Raw genomic sequence first — 18,600 nt, 5'->3', positions numbered from 1 at the left:
TTTGGAAGCGTCTCCAAGGTTTCCGCGTCTGAGGTCTGAATTCTTCCGCGGGTCGTGCTGCGGCTCTGGGACGCCTCGTAAGTTGCTGGCTCCGCTCTGTCTGGGGCTCTGTGGTTTGTTGTATATTGTTGTCCTTTGTTCCAAGCGCCACTGGCGACCGTGCTGTTAATTGCATTTCAATTAATCAGACCAGTGGCCACTCTTCCTCACGCATGTGGGCCAGCAAAGCGCTTGTCTGGGGCAAGGACACAGCATTTGGAAGTTTGGGTACTCCTGAAATCCTCTACAATTATTTGACCGTTTATGTACATATTGCAGTGGCCATAACCGGCAACATTAAATAATGGGATGCCTCAGTGGTCTTTATAATATTGCAATTATGCACAAATGAGTTTAATAAACAGCTCATTACAATGGAATGGTGTTTTTACAGGAGCACGTCCATTTTTGTTGTGTCACCCTTCAAAGGGGGTTCATCTGGGGTACTTAAAAGGATGAAGAATCAATCAGGCAACTGTATGTTGGTGTTTTATTTGCAGGTTTACATCCTATGTAAACAAAAAACTTTAATATGTCAATAAAACAAAGCTAGCCAATGTGCAGCGAGCCCGTGCATTCTCAGACAGTTCAGAGACATTTCTCAGTGTTTGTCATTTTAGGCCCAGTTTGCAAATAAGTTCCAGTGATTGTAACTTCAAAATAATTACAAAACATGTTAGTTTCCATTTAAAAGGGCACAAGCATACATAAAACATGATGAATTGTTATGCGGAATCTGCATATCATCGTATGTCTCTGCTACATTCTCCAGCAACAGAAGCAAAGAGAACGACTATACTTTTAATTGCAAAAAAACCTTTTGTCATGCTGCAAAATACATGACTAAAAAACTGAAGGATGGATGATGGACGCATGATATGGAGAGCAGCATTTGATCACCAACACATCTCAGTTTGAGCCATGGTCTTTGGTCCTGTTCAGCCTGAAATATTGCTTTCAGTGTCTGCAGTGTACGACAGCCACATACCAAATTTACAATAAAAACAATCCCAACAAAAAACAAATCTACTTTTGCTGTAAGGAACATGAGATCATTTGTTTCCTTTCTATTTAAATAGCAAGCCTAGCCCAACATGTTCTAAACACAATTTAAAGCTATTCTAGACTCAACATACATGTTACATATTGTGCAGATTGTCAAAAACAGTTTAATCAGCAACTCCTTCCTATCATGCAATTGGTTACAAGATGGGAGAGTAAACCTGAAAAAGTGTGGGATTTTGATATGACATGTTTGTGTTCCCGTGTTCAGCAGCAAATATTCATTTTGCAAAAATGTGATTTTTTTTACATCGTACTTGTTTAAGTACCAAGTGTCTTGTTTACTTTCAATTGTGTGCAGTATTTTCTTTTTCTTTCTTTTTTCTGGAGTTCTAATCAGCTCTCGGGCATCATTTCAGTATAATGAGCAGCATATTTGTTTTGTATTGTTGCAATTGTTTTAAGGGTTTGCTCACATTAATGTTGAGAACGAACCTTTATGATACCGTCTAAGTAATACATGCTTAGTTGTAACGATCTTAGGAATAGTTTGGCAACAGATTGATTATGTGGGCAGTGTGAACTGGTCATAAGAGCTTTCCTTAGACGGTAAATAATTGCAATTGTTTCGCGACAATACAAGAAATGATCAGCAATGAAGGCACTGAAAAAGGAAGTTAGAATTATATTTATTTCATGAGATGGGGCGAGGGTGGGCTGGTGAGCTCGTGTGTATGTGAGAATGTGTTGAAGTCTCATTTTGTGCTGGACACTATCTGTCCTGGCCGTCCAACCCAAGACTGTAGTCCGAAGCGTCCTCCGAGGGAGTGTCCATCACAGGATTGACAAAACCCTCAAATTCCGGGTCTGCATTGTCCTCCGGGTGGGTACTCACAAAATCATTCTCCCACTCCAACGCGTTTGAGTCCTCAGAGGCGGAAGTCGGGCCGCTGTGCGCTTGCTTTCCGCCGGGTCGCAAGGCTGCGCGCAGGATGTCCTCTTCTGTCCGAGATCTCTCCCAGGCTGGAAGCGCTCGGTTGATTCCTGAGAGAAAGATAACTATTTACATTACTTTCACTTCTTTCTGCTATGAGTCACTGTGGCTTTGCCGCAGGGATGAATGCTTATTCTCTCGGTTTAGATTCTAATACTTAAGTAGTAGAGGTGTCAAAATTAATTGACAACCAATCGATTATCAAATTTATCACTTCATACTTTAACAATCGTTTAGCGACATTGTTAACTAAAGGTATTTTTTGATTTCCCGATCTCAAAAGTGAGAATTCTCTGATTCACAAAATCAGGGTGATTTATTTTTTGTGTTTAAACAAAATAAGACATTTGCTGCTTTTACTTTGGAAAACAATGACATTCAATCCTTCTTGTGTGATATTGCTTAACTGTCGTTTAGTTCTTTTTGATCACAAAATACCAAATTAACTCAAATATCACTTTAGGAGAAGTAAAATTGTATCTGAATGGAATAATCAATTGTAAAAATATTCAATAATGCATGGAAGCCACAAGATACGTCAGAGTAAGAACAAGACAGGTAACATTTATCTCCACGTATGTATTTTGTATGACTCCATCATAACCTTGCGACATGGTTTCAATGTATCATCTAGAAACAAGTAAGCTGAGCTCCCCAAACTAAACAATAGAATTGTGCTCTCACCCTCCTCATCCTCCCACTCTAGGTCCAGTGAAGTGGCGTCATCATTGGTGGAGCGTGTCTTGGTGGTGAAATCCCAGCTGCACTCTGTGTTAGGCGTCACCACGTTTGTGTCGGAGGGAAGTCCTAAAACGGGAGATTATAAGCGTTTTTTTCCTTTCTTATGTACAGTTAAGGAAATCATAGTTCCTTGTTAGCGTGGATTTAGATTAGATAAGACTGGGAGGTTGAGTTCACTCACGATTGCTTCTGAAAGCCTCAGACTGGGCTTTGACATTCTGCAGGGAGGGGTCGAAACCATCCCCGGTTTGTCTGAAACAGGTCAGGATGACAACCATAAAAACAGTCCCTCACAGCTTTGGAATGAAAACACACAAAAGTGGGGTGCAGACACGAAAGGGTGATAAGTATATTTTACCGGCTAAATGGGAATTCAACCGAATATTTGACAATCGTGAAGAAAAAAAAAAGTGTTACTTTTAAGATATTTAAAGGGAACCTCTGGCAAAATGTTCTGAACTCCTGTTTTCATGCCATTGCTGTACCATGGCGGAGATCAGTTCTCAGCTGATGTTTATAGTGTCCTCCATTTTGTCAGCTACTGCAATGTCCATCGAGCCATTCATTTGCGATACTGCTTCCAAGTACATTTCTGAATCGCTCTTTACATTTATTGTCAAATGGCAAAAATGAAAAAGGACGTCTCTCCAACAAGAAAGGTTTACAAAAAGTGCTGACTCGGCTGCAATTTCATCCGGCTGTCCGATGAATAAGGGACATGACTCACTTTCTCGTCTGAGGATCGCTGCCGCACCCATCTGCTTTCCCCCTCGTCTTCTGGGCCAAGCGCTGCAGAACAAGTCAGATATATTCAAATATCGCAGATTCTGTCATTCATTCACTCGAGGCACTGTTGCAAGACTACACAAACAAATGAAGTGTAAACAGAAGAGCAGTGGAATGAGGCATTATTGTATTTCAGTAGTAGTGATCTTTCATTCACAACTTTACTCCAGTCATTTTTACATCATAAAATGAGAAGAAATGAGATCTTCTGTACAAGAACCAGAAGTTCAATTTTCCCATTTTGTGTCTGTACTTTTAACGACATATTCTCAGAAATGATGTACTTCCCAAATGTGCAGCATGTACTCAAGGCCACCAGACAAATGAGGACTGGCACAATACAATCCTGACAAATATTCATAAAGATGGAAAAGTAGCCACAGGGCTTGCATGCCGGTCAGTAAAGAAAAGTGGTCCAGTCAACTGGCAGAAGGGAGGAGCGCCCAATGTCGCCTCACCTCCTTCCCTTTTCGTTCACGTGCCAACCTGGCGGCCTCCCGCTGGGCAGCATTTCTAGCCTCCTCTTCTAGCCTCAAACTCTCCTCTTGTGCCTCTAACTGAGTGACATAACAAAATGAAGCAAAACATAAAGACAACAGAAAATTACCAAACAGAAAAAAAAACAATGCGGCAAATGATAGGATAAGCAAAATTAGGTCTCAAACGTGAAACAATAACAAAGGAGGGCCCACGAGAAATGAAGAGAATATGAGGAAGAATATTACCTCCGCTTGAAGCTTCTGGTCTATCAGGACCTGCTTTTTGGAGATGTCAGTATATCGATGCTCTCGAAGGTTTGTCAGCTCATCCTCACTGATGGGTCTGAATTAACAGCAAGAAAAAGAAGACAGACAATGCGTCAAGTTTAGATTTTGTGTTTGAAATGTGTAATTTGAACAAATATTCTACCTTGGGCAAGGCTGAGGACTCTCCTCCTGCCAAAAAAGACAAACATCATTTCATTGAGAATTCATCACTGCACTGCTGAACTATTTGGGCACATTTCTTGTATTCAAAAGTGAAAGTTTTAATAATAGTGGGACCTCTGAATTCGAATGCCCTTTACATGTTACAAGCCTGCGCAAAACCAAAGAGCACAATTGCACTTACCTCATCACTTTCTACAAGGTTTTCAAACTGCAAAATGAAAACAAATACAACAATTAGATCAAAATGCACAGTAAAGACAAGACCAGCCTCAAAGTGTAAATTGTACCTCGATTGTATAATGCTCCCCGGTGGTGCTACTGCGAAAGTATTTGGACCTGTGAGAACACAAAGGTTATTAGCAATTGAAAATGTAATTCAAATGAGCTCAAGTTTGTCTTTGTATGTTTATTGAAGGCGTCGCCGACACACCTAGACTGTGTCAGGTTCTGCAGATCAAAAAATGGAGAAGTTACACATCACTTCAAGGCAGCGCGAGTTTTTAGTTGGGCTGCGATGGGAATTATTTACTCAAACCCTGTTACCTAAACACTATAATGGGATTCATTACTCCTGAATTTAGCACATTGGATAGGTGCGTTGCGTAATGCGGTGCATTTGCTTTTCTAGTGCCCATCGTTGTTTACTACATTTCAATATGCATTGTCGGTACATGGAGGAGAAATTCCTGGCATCTCGGTGAAGTCAGTCTGCTCGTGACGTCACGCAAAGAATACCGTTTGAAAGAATCTTGAGCAAAACGACAGATAGAATTAACACTTGGCCTCTATTGAGTCATTCAATAACTACACCGATACAATATCCAACACACGCGAGTTATTCCATCGTAGTTATTCAATGTAATCTCAAGAGTAATGGCCACAGGGGTGGGGTTTTGTGCTTTGCTGGCACAGCCACAGCACAGGTTCATACCCCGCTGACATGGGGGTCATTTTCAGAATATATGAATTTTAACAATTGAGTCTCAAAAGGCACACAAGAACATCACAAGGCCTCCATTTTAAGCTAACCTTATTAGCAGGAAGCAAGTTCCCCATTTCCATGATGCTGTCAAGCTAGTTAGCTCACTTAGCCAAGCACACGTATTACTTACCCGCCCCCTCTTTGGATCCTATTAGCCTCTCTTCTGAAGAGTCCTACGCAAAAGGCCCAACAGTTACCCATGGCATTTTCAAATATTACAAGGATGTCGTTGCTTCGCGTGTACTTGGCACCAAGGTAGGATTTGCATCGCCTATGCGAGACAGCGAGATGAAGCCGCAGCACTTCCTCATCCTTCTTCTTCTTTGCCTTCCTCGGTGACAGCACCGCGAGTATCATTACCGCCCCCTACCGTTTGTTCGGAGTAAGGGCTTGTCACCTGCCACAATCCATACGCATGGATCTGGAATTGTGGAGTTGCAGATCTCATCTGCGCATGCGTGAGTCAAGGCTGCCAAACAAACGAGCAGTCATTGAAACTTTGTATGAAAAGAGTGCATAACTGAACTGAACACTATAGTTTTAAATTCTTGACGACTCATTCACTTTGTGCCACGTTTAACTACTCAAATTGAGTGTATATAATAACTGACAGTAATTTCTAAACACAAACATCCACATTGTACCTTAAATATCAGTTTTAGCAGTTCTAATAATTTTCAGGAGACCTGCCCTGCATTACCGACACTGAATAAACTTTCCCACAGACTTGCACTGCAAAAATGGAAACTAGGACAATACTATATTTATTTAATAATCAAAATGTTCATATTTTATTTCGCAATCGATCGAAAAGCTGGACCAATACCAATATCAATGTGGACAAACCTGAACACACTGACTAAAACATAAATTCCCACAAACATATGCACCCCCACCCCACACACAAAATAATGAGATTTGACACAATAATGCCTTGAATACTCTGCAGCAAGATCAAACTGCATGTATTTTTAATCATGTATATTGCCAGTCAAATCAGGCATCGCAAACTTTCATTTCGTGTCTTCAGTCAATATCTAAAGTTGCAAAGAAGTAGTCACTAAAGCCATCATCAGTAGGAGCACTTTCCACTTTTTTGACTTTGACCTTCCGAGCAGTGGGTAAGCATCTGGGCATTAGTTTGCGTCCACTCTGAAAGAGATAAGAATTTCAAATCTGACAGGTTGGAGTCCCGATGCCAATATAATTTAAATCAGAGCAGCCAGAATTTGTGATTCTACTGAAGATATTTTGTCCATATTGGGTTGCCATTCTCACATTCTCAACATTTAGTATGTGTAATAATGAATAATTCCACTGGATGCATATGTTAAATATAAAGTACCAGGGAGAGAGAGAATTAAAACATTTTGGGAAAACTTGAAATGACTTACCGTTTTCTTGGCATCAGATAGGGATCTCTCCAAGTACCTCTTCATTCTTTCGATCTGTTTCTCTCTTTGCAATCTCATCTTTTCTTCACGTTGCCTCAAAAAATAATATGTAACATGTGTCATGCATTGCAGTCAGTACAATAATAGCTTGACGTACATTTCTAAGGTAACATCTACCAATGTCAAGGCATGGCTGCAGATCACAAACCTGGTCCTCCTCTCGCTGTCCTTGATCTTTTGCATGGTTTCCAAACTTTCCTTGGGGATGTCCTCGATGGAGTGCAGCAGTGAAGACATCTGCTTCTCAATGCTGGCCAGCTTCTCCAGGGTGCTACGGCTGTTCAACCTGTCATCCACACAGCACCTATACACCTCTGATACTTTCTCGCCGAGCGCCCTCATCATATCATCCTGCGATCGAGAGGGCAGATCCATAAAATAAAATATGTTTTCTGTCCCTACATCTGTAAAATGCGGTGAAACCTACGATCCATTTCCTCACCTCATCTTGTGTGTTCAGCAAGACGTGGAGCTTCACCTTCATTTTCAGCTTTGCAGCTTTTGTTTTCTCTTCCTCAATTCGCTTGTTCATGTCATCTATTTGCTGGGTCAGAAGTTCCTCCTCCTTTTCACTTAAAGGAGACAAAATATAGAAAATTGACTTTTAAGAGGTCAAGTAAAGTAAGTCAAGGGTAAATTAAGTCAAAAATCTTCTTTACACTGATATGATTACGCGGCCACACTCATTTAAACATGGCCAACAAACGGGAGAAATAATACATTTTTTTGTCATCATCATATTTATAAACATGTGCCAATTACGTCCGCTTCCTGATTTCCTCCATGGAGTGTTTGAGCTCCTCCAGTGTTTCCTCGGCTCTTGTAGAGTTCTTGATCAAGGATAAGTTCTGCTCAGTTAGCTCTGTCATCAGCTCAATAAGTTGCTTCGGATCAGTGAAGTACAACTCTGGGTCATCCTGCGTGGATGCAACATTTAATAAGTCAGAAAAGAGTACGAAGCCGCAGTAGATTTCAATCAAACTGACCTCATACTCTGAAATATCTGGTTCAGACACTTTTGTGGCCCTAAAGTGTGAAGACAAATATTTAGGAAGGGTGTTTAAAAAAATCGCAAATATTTATTTCATGTAGTAATGGTGTGTAGAATACTGTGTGTGGTGAACACCTGGCGCGCTCTGCAGAGGACTGTCTGGGCCGGGCACCTTCAAGGTTGCTCAGTTCTGTGTGTGCAATAATCAAAAAATCTGAACAGCAAAAAAGGAGTATCTTGTAAAGAACTTCTTACCTGGCTTGCAATCTGCGTCGTCGAGGTCCTTGTTCTGTTCATCATCTGTGTTTTTTTTAACTTTATTGAGAAGCTTTTCCCTCTGGGCTTCCTGCCACTCCAGAGGAGACAACTTGAAGAGAAGGTCCTTGTATCGTTTGTACTCTTTGAGGATTTCTTCATAATTTGCAACTTCACTAATATGAGAAGACTTGATTTAGATAAGCAATATATTCAGATTACCATAGTCACAGCGAGTTCTTTGCAGAAAAGGGGCACCTTCTTAGCATTGATATTTCTGAAGTCAACTTTTGGATCTCAGCAGTTTTCTCCTGTTTGGACTTCACCTCTTGTTCAAAACTGACAACAGAAACAAACATGGGAATTTTAAGAACGGCAATTCATTTTAGTTTCATCCTGCATTTCTAGCTAACCCTAACTTTACATTTTTTGGGCCTCCAAAGACTTCTTCTCATTGTCCCTCATTAACACTGCAAAGCTCTGATTGTCCTTCTCAATGGTCTTCTCCAACTCCTTCAGCTCTCTCTCCTTTTTTGCGATGGCCTTGTCCATCTTACAAATCTCCGACTTCTTTGTCATGAGTGATACCTGAGGAAGAGGGGAGGTGGAGAGATGGTGGTTTCTTGGGTTAAAAAATAGAAACGCTTCTGAAATGTATTGTACGTGTTGGAATAATTGGATGGTGAAGCCTGACCGAGGGCCTCATGTCTTTGCTTCAACAAAGCTTTGTCTAGCTTCAGAGAGTTCCTTTTAACTCCCAATCATACATACCTCCCTTCTTTTCTTATCTTCCTGTATCCGCCTGCGAGAGGCCCTCATTAGTTATGAGTAGAACGTCTTTCTTCTTTGTTTAGTTCGAAAGATGTTCTTTCTCTTTAAGTCAACTCTGTAGCATTTATTCATAAATTGTTGTAGATCGGGACTGTTATTCTTTGTTAAGTGTTATAGAAAAAACATACATGTTGAAGTAGTTTACCCATGTTTTGAGTGATTTTTCAACATTAATAATAGTGAACCTCTTTCATATTCAAAGTCTGAGTGCAGTTGTTTACCTCCAACACTGCCTTCTGACGCTCCATGGAGATCATGTCATATTTAGATTCCCTCACGATGTTTTCTATGAATAAATAAGACACAATGGATTCAAATGTGAGTTGTGAAGATACGTTTCCAATCGGTTTCCACTTACTTTGTTTCAACAAAGCAATCTTCAGCCCACGTCTTGCGGTTGTTTGTGTTTGGAGTGTTGGCTTACTCTTGGCTTGCTTCAGCATTTTTACTTTGTCTTTTTCCTTCTCTTCTTCTTCCTCCTCTTTCAGCTGCTTGAAAAGTGCTTTTCTCTGCTCTGCCATCATTTGAGTAGCATGATTTGTCTTCTTGTGAATTGGGAGAGACAGGAAGTAACGCATCTCCTGAGCAAGGAGGACAAGATATATAGCGATTAATAGAGTAGAACATTCGCATACACAAACAGATACGCACCATTTGTCGATGATCTTTTTCAACTAAACTTTGTTGAAGAATGCTTTTCCCATCTCGTGAGTTTAATTGACTCTGAGGTGTTTCCCTCTTCATGCTTCTCCTCCTAACATCTACAGACATACAGTGAGGAAAATATGTTTTTTCAATCATTTCTTTCTGTATGTAAGCATGGCACACTGCTTTACCTGATTTGCTGGATTTGACGCCGCCATTCGGTTTTGATACAAGACTATCTGAGGAAGTTGCTGGACATTCAACTGTTGATAAAAAAAAAAATGCACTAATGAGCTTCTGTTCTTTATGCTGTTATATCCAATACTTACTGGAATGTGGCACCGTGTCTAATGTGGTTTGATGCATGTAGCCAGTGATATGTTGAACTGACTATTGGTTGGCAACCAGGCCAGGGTGCCTCCAGCTCACCTGAGTTCTGATGAAGACAAGCAGTATGAAAAAGGTTGAATGGATAGTTTGCAAAGGTGTAGAAACTAAATTGCATCAATATTTGGTCACTTGCATATACTGTAACAAAAGTTAGCAATCGTGTTATTTATTTTCCTATGCAGCTCCTACTAATTTTTTATTCGGAAAAAAATCTATACATAACAGAAAAAATACAATTATTATTCTAATTATGAATGTATGAAATGAATTTATTATAAATGTATTTTAGTTTTATTGATGTATGACAAGGCAAACAATAACTAATCGGGCGACACAATGACTGCCTATCATGCTCAGAAAGTTATCTTAGTCGCATTTAGATTACGTTAACTAGTAGTTTACGTTAGCATTACATCACACACGCAACGCTCACAATAATTTTAAACTAACCTACTGCACTATGATGATATCCAAGAAATTAATTAAATTTAGCAACGAGACAAAATAACGATAAAATCATGAATAAAGAACAAGCAACGAACGCTTCGAGCCTCTTCTGTGTACTGTTGTCATGGCAACTGGCAGCTGGGATTTGTTGCTGAAATTCAATCCGCTCGTCTTCACGGGTTAACTACACTGTAGGTAATTCTTATAATTTAACTCTGCAGTCATTCTTATTGGACAAAAAAGCATTTGAAATCAAAATCAACCAGATTAATTTTGTGTGGCAATCAAATGAATTAACCGCTAGATGGCGTTAAGAAGTCATATGAACAGATTCAATTGGCGCAGACGAGAGGAAATACAATTATTTAATTTTATTGTGCAAACAACGCCGACTATTTTTTTTACAATAATTAATTACATCTATAAATTGTATTTAAAAAATATGTAATTTTGTTTAGACAAAATAAAAAATATTCCGGATGTGGTCTGGTAGAGTCCTCTGATTAGCAATGTGCATGAGTGGGTATACTTAGAACCGAAGAGCGTCCTGTTACTCCCCCGCATCCACACATGACCCTGCACATCTCAGCTGAATAAAAAAGAAGAAAAAAAAAAGTAGCCCACACACTACACTCCCTTGTAGGAAATCCCAGGTTAAAATAGCGCAAACTCACGGGGGAGTGAGTTGGCCCTCAAAAGGTCACGTTGCGTAAGAAGACAAAAATTGAGACGTTCACATTTGAAGCAAGTCATCTTATATTGAGTCCTTTTAAAAAAAATCAAGCATTGGTATTGATTGACATCATTAAGCGGTATAGAAAATGGATGGGTGGAAGGAGTACACACAGCTCATTTTTTTTAAAATGATCAGTTCTTCCTTCCACTGGCTTTTAATGTACTCTAGGTGGTGGTTTCTCTAAAAAACACCGCTTCAAAAGTTTTCCCGATTAACAATTCTATTGGCTGATTTTTTTGCCATAGAAACAAGGCCCTAATCACGAGTTTTCTTGAAATTATTATTTTTTTTTTCTCCTACTTTTAAAATAAATGTGTTTCTCCCCTTGTTCAGCATTTGAGCATCAAATGTTGACTGGCATTCATTCCATCACTTGGCCTGATTGCATTGAGGGCTGTGTGAGGAGGAGGAGGAGGAGGAAGCTGATGAAGAAGATGAAGAAGAAGAAGGGGATTGTTGTGCAGTAGACTTAGTACTTACTTTTTCCTGTTGCAGAGAATATGTTCCAAAATATGTTCCAAACATCACCACCACCATGTTAGCATGTTTTATTTATTTATTTAAGGCCGCATAACTCTGTCAAGCATGCGAATAGTAATTCATCAGCATAATACTCTGTAAAATGGTATCTGCCAAAGCTTTGAAATGTAATGAGTATGCACAATTGATTATAATTGGTAGCATATACGCATATGAAGTTTAATTGAATTAATTATTGCACTGTGAATTGAGAATTGGAACACATTCTAAATATAGGGTGCTCACAAGTTAATCCCCAGTAACAATGAATAACAATTTAGTGGGTGCAAATTCAATTGTCAGTTTGACATAAGCAAAGAAACAAATTGAATCCCACCAACATAGTAGTTTTTAGTGAAGTGTTTGAACAAAAAAGTCTAATCAATTTTATGTAACAACTGCCTATTAAGAGAGGAACAATAAGAAGAAGTTTGTCGTTGTTGGTGCCAGCGAATTACAGGATGCAGCTACAAAAAGAAAACGTTGTGGTAGCAATTATTTTACAATGAGCAGACAATATGAATGATCTGATCTTGTGTGACATCCAGGTAATTGATTAAGTACTTTCATATCATCAGTAAAATTTTAATAAAGTGACAGATTGCTCTAAATACAATCCCCGACAGGGGCAGAAACAAAAACAAAAAAGATAGACTGCGACAAAGGAGGGCTGCGCCAATGTGCAAGTGGTCACAACCAACTTCAATCACGTGAGAATGGGAAGTGGAAGAACTAGAGGTGACTCGTGTTGTGATGTGGTACATTGTCTTTGACATTATTACTCAACATCGTTTTTGAGGATGATCAGCCCCACATTTGAAAGTGGCCGTCAATCACAGATAAGCCACAGATTCCCCATCAGTTCCATGTCACAACACACAATGAACGACTCCCTACTGCAAACCCAGAGCGCTAAAGTAATGAGACGGAAAGATGGAAAAATACTAATCAGGCCCAAGAAGAGAGAGCAGCAAACAAAGTCGTCATAAGTGTACCGAATGCAATAAAGTATACACAATGTATTTGTGTGCAATGACCAGAAACCACTTAAGTGGAGACGTATTTGCGCAATGACAATGATTTTGCCTTGATATATCACCTCACTAGATTAGAAATAAAAGAACATTAGCATTTTTGTTTTGACTGCACAATGATTGATTCATTTTCTCTAGACCCGATAAGACTGCCTCACTATGTTGTGCCATGCATTTGTGTAGAATCCACTGAGATGTAAAAGCCTTATCAATCAGCCTTGGTGCATTCTTTACTCATGTAGTAGTAGTATCGTGCTATATGTTAGCAAATGTTAGCATTTGATCAATTATAAAATAGAATGAAATGAGCAAATGAGTGAATGAACTATAACAAGTCAAATGGATCTGGATCTTACCCAGGTTGCTATCTTGCAATATGGTACATATAAGGGAAGAAGTAAATTTAGTATCCATCTGCCTAGTGTTTTTGATATTCAAGGTGCTATCATGCTATTGTATGTTAGCAGTCAATCAATTCTAATGTAATTAATGGACCGCCTGTGAGCGTGTTAGCATTTTGTCAATTTGTATTATTTCTTCAAAAACTGGTTACTGTCGCAATCAAAACTCACAATGATTTTTATTTGAAGTTTTCTATATTGTTGACCCAAAAAGTCTTCTCAAAAACCTTTCCACTTATTTCTCCATTTGAAATGTGAACAATGTGCCCTTCAGTCAGTGGACATACTGCTGTGTCTGTGCCTGACGGCTATCATCTGAACAATAATAATCCTCACATAATTGAAATTATTTTTAACAGACAGCTGCTTGCTTGTCTGGATGGGAGAAAATGTTGGGCAAGTGGGTGACAATTAAAGAGAAACGTTTAACTCGAGAAATGATGGTGGAAAATATAAACAGCATTTCATTATTATTATTATTATTATTATTATTATTTTACTATTTAGCTTGTTTAGGGTCTCGGGTGAGTTGGAATCTCTCGCAGTTGACTTTGGGCGAGGTGAATTGGTTACTCGTCGACGAGATTTATACAGTACTATGCGGCTTCATGTTTTTATCGGTATACTTCAAAAATGTTTAATTGAAGAGTTGACTTCATCACCTCAGCTATGTTAATTGCCATTGAGACTGCAAGAACGAGGGATCCACACATCTTAGACTAAACCTCTAATGATGAAGGATAATGAGTTCTTTCACCTTGACCTACAAATTTCCCTCATTTAAACCCACTAATCAGCCTAAATCCAGATCCATTAACTCTGAAAGCTCCTAGTTGTTTTGAAAACTCTTTGATTTTTGTTTCTCAATATAAAAAGATAGTTTGATCCTGACAATGTGCCATTAAATCGGGGACCTCTGAGGGTACGATCATCTATGACAATGATTTCAAAATTCATATTACCATGGCAACGTATTTTCCTTGAAATAATGACATGTTTTGGAGGAAACTTTTTTTTACGTATCAAACAATTTCATCTGTTCAATTGAGTACCTTTTTTGATTCACAAGCGTCTTGTGCTCAAAGTACACGATTTGAAAGAGGACTTTGACTGCCTCAAGATGTAAAAATAGATTAGCTTTTAATCAGATGACAATTGCAAGCAAGTCCTTCTTGCTTGAAGTGCTTCACCACTCAAGGGACCAAAAAAAAGGCGATTTGGGTTAGATTCTTTTCTGCTGCCGCTTTATTCCACTGAGAGTTGTCTCATTTTCTTTTGCAGCTATATGACAACTGCAAAAGCAGCCCATGCAACCTGGTGGTGCAACAGTGACTTGAGTCTCTGAGAAAAATCCCACAATATTGTTTATTCAGCGCTCATGTGCTTGCATCGAAAATCCAAAATACTGGTGCATACATTTTCCCATTCTGGTTCTGTTTGGCTTTAGTTGCCCATTAATAATAATTTGACTTTTTGCTGTCCATGCATTTTTCCATTTTACTTGCCAAACTGATCTTTAGAAATCATATGATGAGGCAATTACTGTATATAATAAGACATTTATTTCGTTTTACCGTCACATTTGTGCTTTTGAGGCTTCCTGTTATGTGGAATGTGAAATAGAAACACCACATGGAAATAAATTTAAGACGGGCACACAACTAACTCGTTTAGTGGCTAATGCCCCAAGGTCATATTGACATTATTGTCATGACGTATCCAGATCATATTAACCATCAGGGGTTGTGCACAAACAAGATCCCGAGAATAGCGTGAAAATGTTCCAATACCATCCAACAATTTTGGTGAAGATTAGCGTTTGACCTGACAATTGACGATTTTCTCACAGATCCGGAAGGAAGTGCAGTCACGATTCATTAGCACCTTGAAAACACAAATGTCTTTGGGGAAAACATCTCTGCTCGCGAATAACATAATTGGGACAGCTCAAGAACTCGGGGATGGGAAGAAGCTCACACACAAACTAACAAAGCTGTCACTTGCACACACACGTGCACACAGAGCAAATTAATGAGGCATGGATGTAATAAAGAAAAGACGTTTTGTCTGCAGGAGGGAAATTCTTACAAAAAAAGTTTCATTTCAAGAGATATTACAGTAATAAAATTACACACTAGTTCAAAAGTGAAGGGATTCCACATAAGAGCCCAGTAACAGTCTGGCCTATATCTCATCGTTGGAAATTTGGCCATTGGTCCTCTCTTGAGAAGTTCCTCTGAGAGATCAACACTATTTTAAGTGTGCCTATTTATACAGCACCGCCTCAATGGAGAGGTGAAACAAAGCGAGAACATCCTAGCAATCAGGCCAGGAAACTGAGAGCATACATAGATCCAAATTCAATTTCCATGATGAGAAAACGTAAACTGATCCCAACATACATATATATTAAAAAATACATATATATATATATATATATATATATATTATATATAATATATAATATTAACTATATATATATTATTATATGTATTATATATAATATATAATATTATATATATATATATATTATATTATTATATATATTATATTTTTACAGGAATATTTCTACAGAAACAAACTTGTTCGTTAGCCTGATTCTCTGAGTTAGATGCATGTTTTTTGTTTTTTTTATCCCCCCTGCTTGGTGGACTCCTTTATGGTGAGTTAAAGTCTGCCCTCCAGGCAACTGCTGCTAAATTGCTGCAAGCTACTCGGGCCTTGTTTTTTGTTTCCATTCACACATCTGCTAAGGTGAAAATGGCATTGAAAAGGAAACTTTCATCACCATGTTTCTGTCGCAACTGTCATGGCTCAGCAAAAGAGATCAGTGAAGTCTTGAGGCTGCATCTGCTGCTACTGGAGGGGGTCTACGCTGGCCTGCTGTGGAGAAGAATGAGGAAGTTGAGCACAAGCAAAAGAGCAAAAACCAAGACACCTCATAACAAAGCATGAGTGTATTTTGAGTAATAAATACACATTAAAGTGATGTAATTATAATTCATACATTTGATGATTTTGATTTAACACCGTTTGATGGTGGGGAAATAGTTTCATCCAATGCATGCTTCTTCTTGCCTCTACTGCCTACCATGTTCCCTACGGATTCTGCTGATAATTGTCACACGAATTAACATAGAAATGTGGGAATGCTTCTTTTATGTCTGAGTTGATGGGATAAAAACGCTACCGCCTACAACAGATGTGCTCTTCTTCAGGCAGAAATGATCTTCAATCACTTCAATCACCTTTTTGTTAAATTAAGAATTCATCACTGGAACAAAACGGAGTAAATTAAGTATGAAAAGATGCTGATTTTTGTCTTAATTTCAAATCTAATTGATAAACACTTACAGCGATACGTATGATTTCCTTAATTCTTGATTTTCACCTTCCACTTATTTCGCTCAGTCCAGTGACGTCAAATTGCTAACCAAACCATCCTTTTAAATGAGGCCACGTTCTAAACTTGGATGTCGGGACAGCAGCAATCCAGGGCTGTTGCACTTCAGGGTAATTGAGAGGACACATTTATTATATTGCCGAATGAAGCCATTCATATCTATTTCAATGACACCTTTGTCAACCGTTTGAATCCTTTTCATTTCTTTTGGAGCGACAAGAGCTTGACTTGGAAGGAAATTACTTCTGTCATGCAGGATATGAATCAAATGGGATTTACTGTTGTTTCCATAAACACATGGCCGTTTTAACCCATTTTTAAAATGTGAAAGACCACATGGTGATGAAGAATTGGCAAGTGTGTGTTCTTTTCGAGATGACCATCACCACGCCCCTCGACAATAGCAAGTCTCCTCTTCCAAACCAGATGTCTTTTATAGCACCAACACTGACCTGTGAGAGGCTGGGGAGAAAAAAAGAAAGAAGAAACAACCCTCCTCATTTAAAGATGGGCTTATATCGTTAAATGTTTAATATTATATATTTTTTTTTTCCTGCAACAAATCGTATCCAACTTCGGCAGTTCAATTGTATGAAAGCAAGTCACAGGTCTCATTTGATTTGTTTCTGCCGCGTGCCGAGAGCTTCTGATGTGTTACACTGCAATTGCTGCCGAGCAACAGTACTAGTAAAACTGTGTGGAAGAAAAAAAGGGGGGAAACACACACAAATACACACACAGACCAAAACTAGGTTATAGCAGTTCTTTCTGCAAAGCAGGAAGAGAGAGTTTCAAGGAATTTATCTACCTACATAATACCTATCTAATCAACACATTCATCTGTCCATCCATCCAAGCTCACAACACAATAGACTTTCTTTATTCTATTTGTTTTGGCCTGCTCTTTTACATTAATCCAAATGATTTTTCAATCAAGGTTGCAGTAACCAAACGTACAAAAATAAATAAAAGGGAAAAAAAAAGAAGAAGAAATAAACAGACTTGGATGAAAGCCTGCTCCCACAAAGCACATGCGTATTACTCATCCCCCACAGTGCCGCCTTGTTCTCGTGTGTTGTGGGTGGACTGGAGTGGGTGGGTGTGCAGGGAATTGGGAAATGTGTGTTTTTTGCATGTAAGAAATCGACAAGATGCTTCCTCGACTTACCGTGATTGCGCAATTTTCTTTCGAGGTAAGTCGTTATACATGTGAACTAAAAAGTCTTTTTATTCTGCAGAATTTACCTTAGCTACAGAACCGCACACATGCACTATAGTATTCATCTGACACACACACGCACACACACTGAATGTCTTGTACTTGTCCCAGGTGCAGTGAAATCTGTGAAGCAGCATGTGGCTTGTCCCACTTCCCCTACCTGTGTCCCTGCCTGTGTGTGTATTGCGACAAGACTGACCCATTTGAATCTCAAAAATGCAGTACAGATGAGTACAGTCCAAACTATGAAAATCCACAATGAGCAAGGGGGAAGCACAAGAACAATCAGGGTCAGTCACCAAGCGCAGATGTGCTTCCATCATCTGTCAGACTTCAGGAAACCGCATTTAAAGAGAATGAAAGAAGACATGATTGACACTCCCACAGCAGCGCAGCCTTCCCTTTCGCAGACCAGCTCATCAAAACGATCAACAAAGGTTTTAAACCTCTCTGCACAGATTTACCCTGCACGGGATTCACCTGACTGTCACAAGATAATCTTCTTTAGGATGCATATGCAGCATGGTGGAGTCCAATCAAGTATTTCACTTATTTCTTTTTCCACTGAATCTTGAAATGTTCCTGAAAACCGTTGTCTGTTCAGTTAACCAGGTTCGCAACCGTCCCCCCCTACCACTTTTGCATGCCTGTATTTCTCAAACATCTTGAAATTACAGGAAATAACAGGAGATGTAGCTTCTTTCCCTAGATGCCCTTTACACCAGGGTAAAGTTGTGCAAAGAAACTCCGAGGGGAGGACGCCTTATGTGTAATATGCAAAGCAGCAGGGGAGGTCACAGCC

General features: G+C 39.2%; 2 protein-coding genes across 5 annotated transcripts; both read right to left on the bottom strand.

Moving 5' to 3' along the window:
* Positions 1-515: 515 nt before the first annotated feature.
* Positions 516-5,816, bottom strand: ap1ar (adaptor related protein complex 1 associated regulatory protein). Of its 2 annotated transcripts, XM_037262189.1 has the most exons (10): positions 5,604-5,815; positions 4,779-4,827; positions 4,673-4,699; positions 4,472-4,497; positions 4,288-4,384; positions 4,021-4,119; positions 3,504-3,565; positions 2,958-3,028; positions 2,720-2,842; positions 516-2,085 (listed from the first exon to the last, which is right to left on the bottom strand). In XM_037262189.1, exons 1-10 carry the CDS (start codon positions 5,672-5,674, stop codon positions 1,814-1,816), a joined length of 897 nt encoding a protein of 298 aa, XP_037118084.1. In that variant the 5' UTR covers positions 5,675-5,815; the 3' UTR covers positions 516-1,813. The 2 variants fall into 2 exon arrangements, with proteins under 2 accessions (XP_037118084.1, XP_037118085.1); XM_037262190.1 differs by lacking the exon at positions 4,021-4,119 and having other exon boundaries at positions 5,604-5,816.
* Positions 5,817-6,403: 587 nt separating this feature from the next.
* cfap100 (cilia and flagella associated protein 100) lies at positions 6,404-10,661 on the bottom strand. Of its 3 annotated transcripts, none has more exons than XM_037262515.1 (16): positions 10,582-10,661; positions 9,979-10,085; positions 9,841-9,912; positions 9,656-9,765; positions 9,363-9,585; positions 9,226-9,290; positions 8,598-8,761; positions 8,432-8,512; positions 8,174-8,349; positions 8,054-8,108; positions 7,914-7,953; positions 7,690-7,844; positions 7,370-7,499; positions 7,076-7,278; positions 6,868-6,961; positions 6,404-6,625 (listed from the first exon to the last, which is right to left on the bottom strand). In XM_037262515.1, the coding sequence occupies exons 2-16, from the start codon at positions 10,013-10,015 to the stop codon at positions 6,500-6,502; spliced, it is 1,731 nt and encodes a 576-aa protein (XP_037118410.1). In that variant the 5' UTR covers positions 10,016-10,085; positions 10,582-10,661; the 3' UTR covers positions 6,404-6,499. The 3 variants fall into 3 exon arrangements, with proteins under 3 accessions (XP_037118410.1, XP_037118408.1, XP_037118409.1); XM_037262513.1 differs by having other exon boundaries at positions 10,494-10,628; XM_037262514.1 differs by having other exon boundaries at positions 10,490-10,613.
* Positions 10,662-18,600: the final 7,939 nt, after the last annotated feature.

Source organism: Syngnathus acus, chromosome 10 (genome assembly GCF_901709675.1).
Source record: "Syngnathus acus chromosome 10, fSynAcu1.2, whole genome shotgun sequence".
NCBI lineage: Eukaryota > Metazoa > Chordata > Actinopteri > Syngnathiformes > Syngnathidae > Syngnathus > Syngnathus acus.
The sequence above is the reverse complement of the archived record's forward strand: the minus strand, read 5'-3'. Positions and strand labels throughout refer to the sequence as shown.

What these genes read in the sequence shown, in the direction of transcription:
- ap1ar (XM_037262189.1), bottom strand. Translation starts at nt 5,674, where the DNA reads ATGGGTAACTGTTGGGCCTTTTGCGTAGGACTCTTCAGAAGAGAGGCT. An exon ending in AGTCCTCAGCCTTGCCCAAG is followed by an intron (nt 4,385 to 4,471) that starts GTAGAATATTTG and finishes CTGTTAATTCAG; the next exon opens with ACCCATCAGTGAGGATGAGC. An exon ending in GTGAACGAAAAGGGAAGGAG is followed by an intron (nt 3,566 to 4,020) that starts GTGAGGCGACAT and finishes CTTGTTCTGCAG; the next exon opens with CGCTTGGCCCAGAAGACGAG.
- cfap100 (XM_037262515.1), bottom strand. Translation starts at nt 10,015, where the DNA reads ATGCATCAAACCACATTAGACACGGTGCCACATTCCA. An exon ending in CGTCAAATCCAGCAAATCAG is followed by an intron (nt 9,766 to 9,840) that starts GTAAAGCAGTGT and finishes GTATGTCTGTAG; the next exon opens with ATGTTAGGAGGAGAAGCATG. An exon ending in TGCTGAACACACAAGATGAG is followed by an intron (nt 7,279 to 7,369) that starts GTGAGGAAATGG and finishes TCTCGATCGCAG; the next exon opens with GATGATATGATGAGGGCGCT.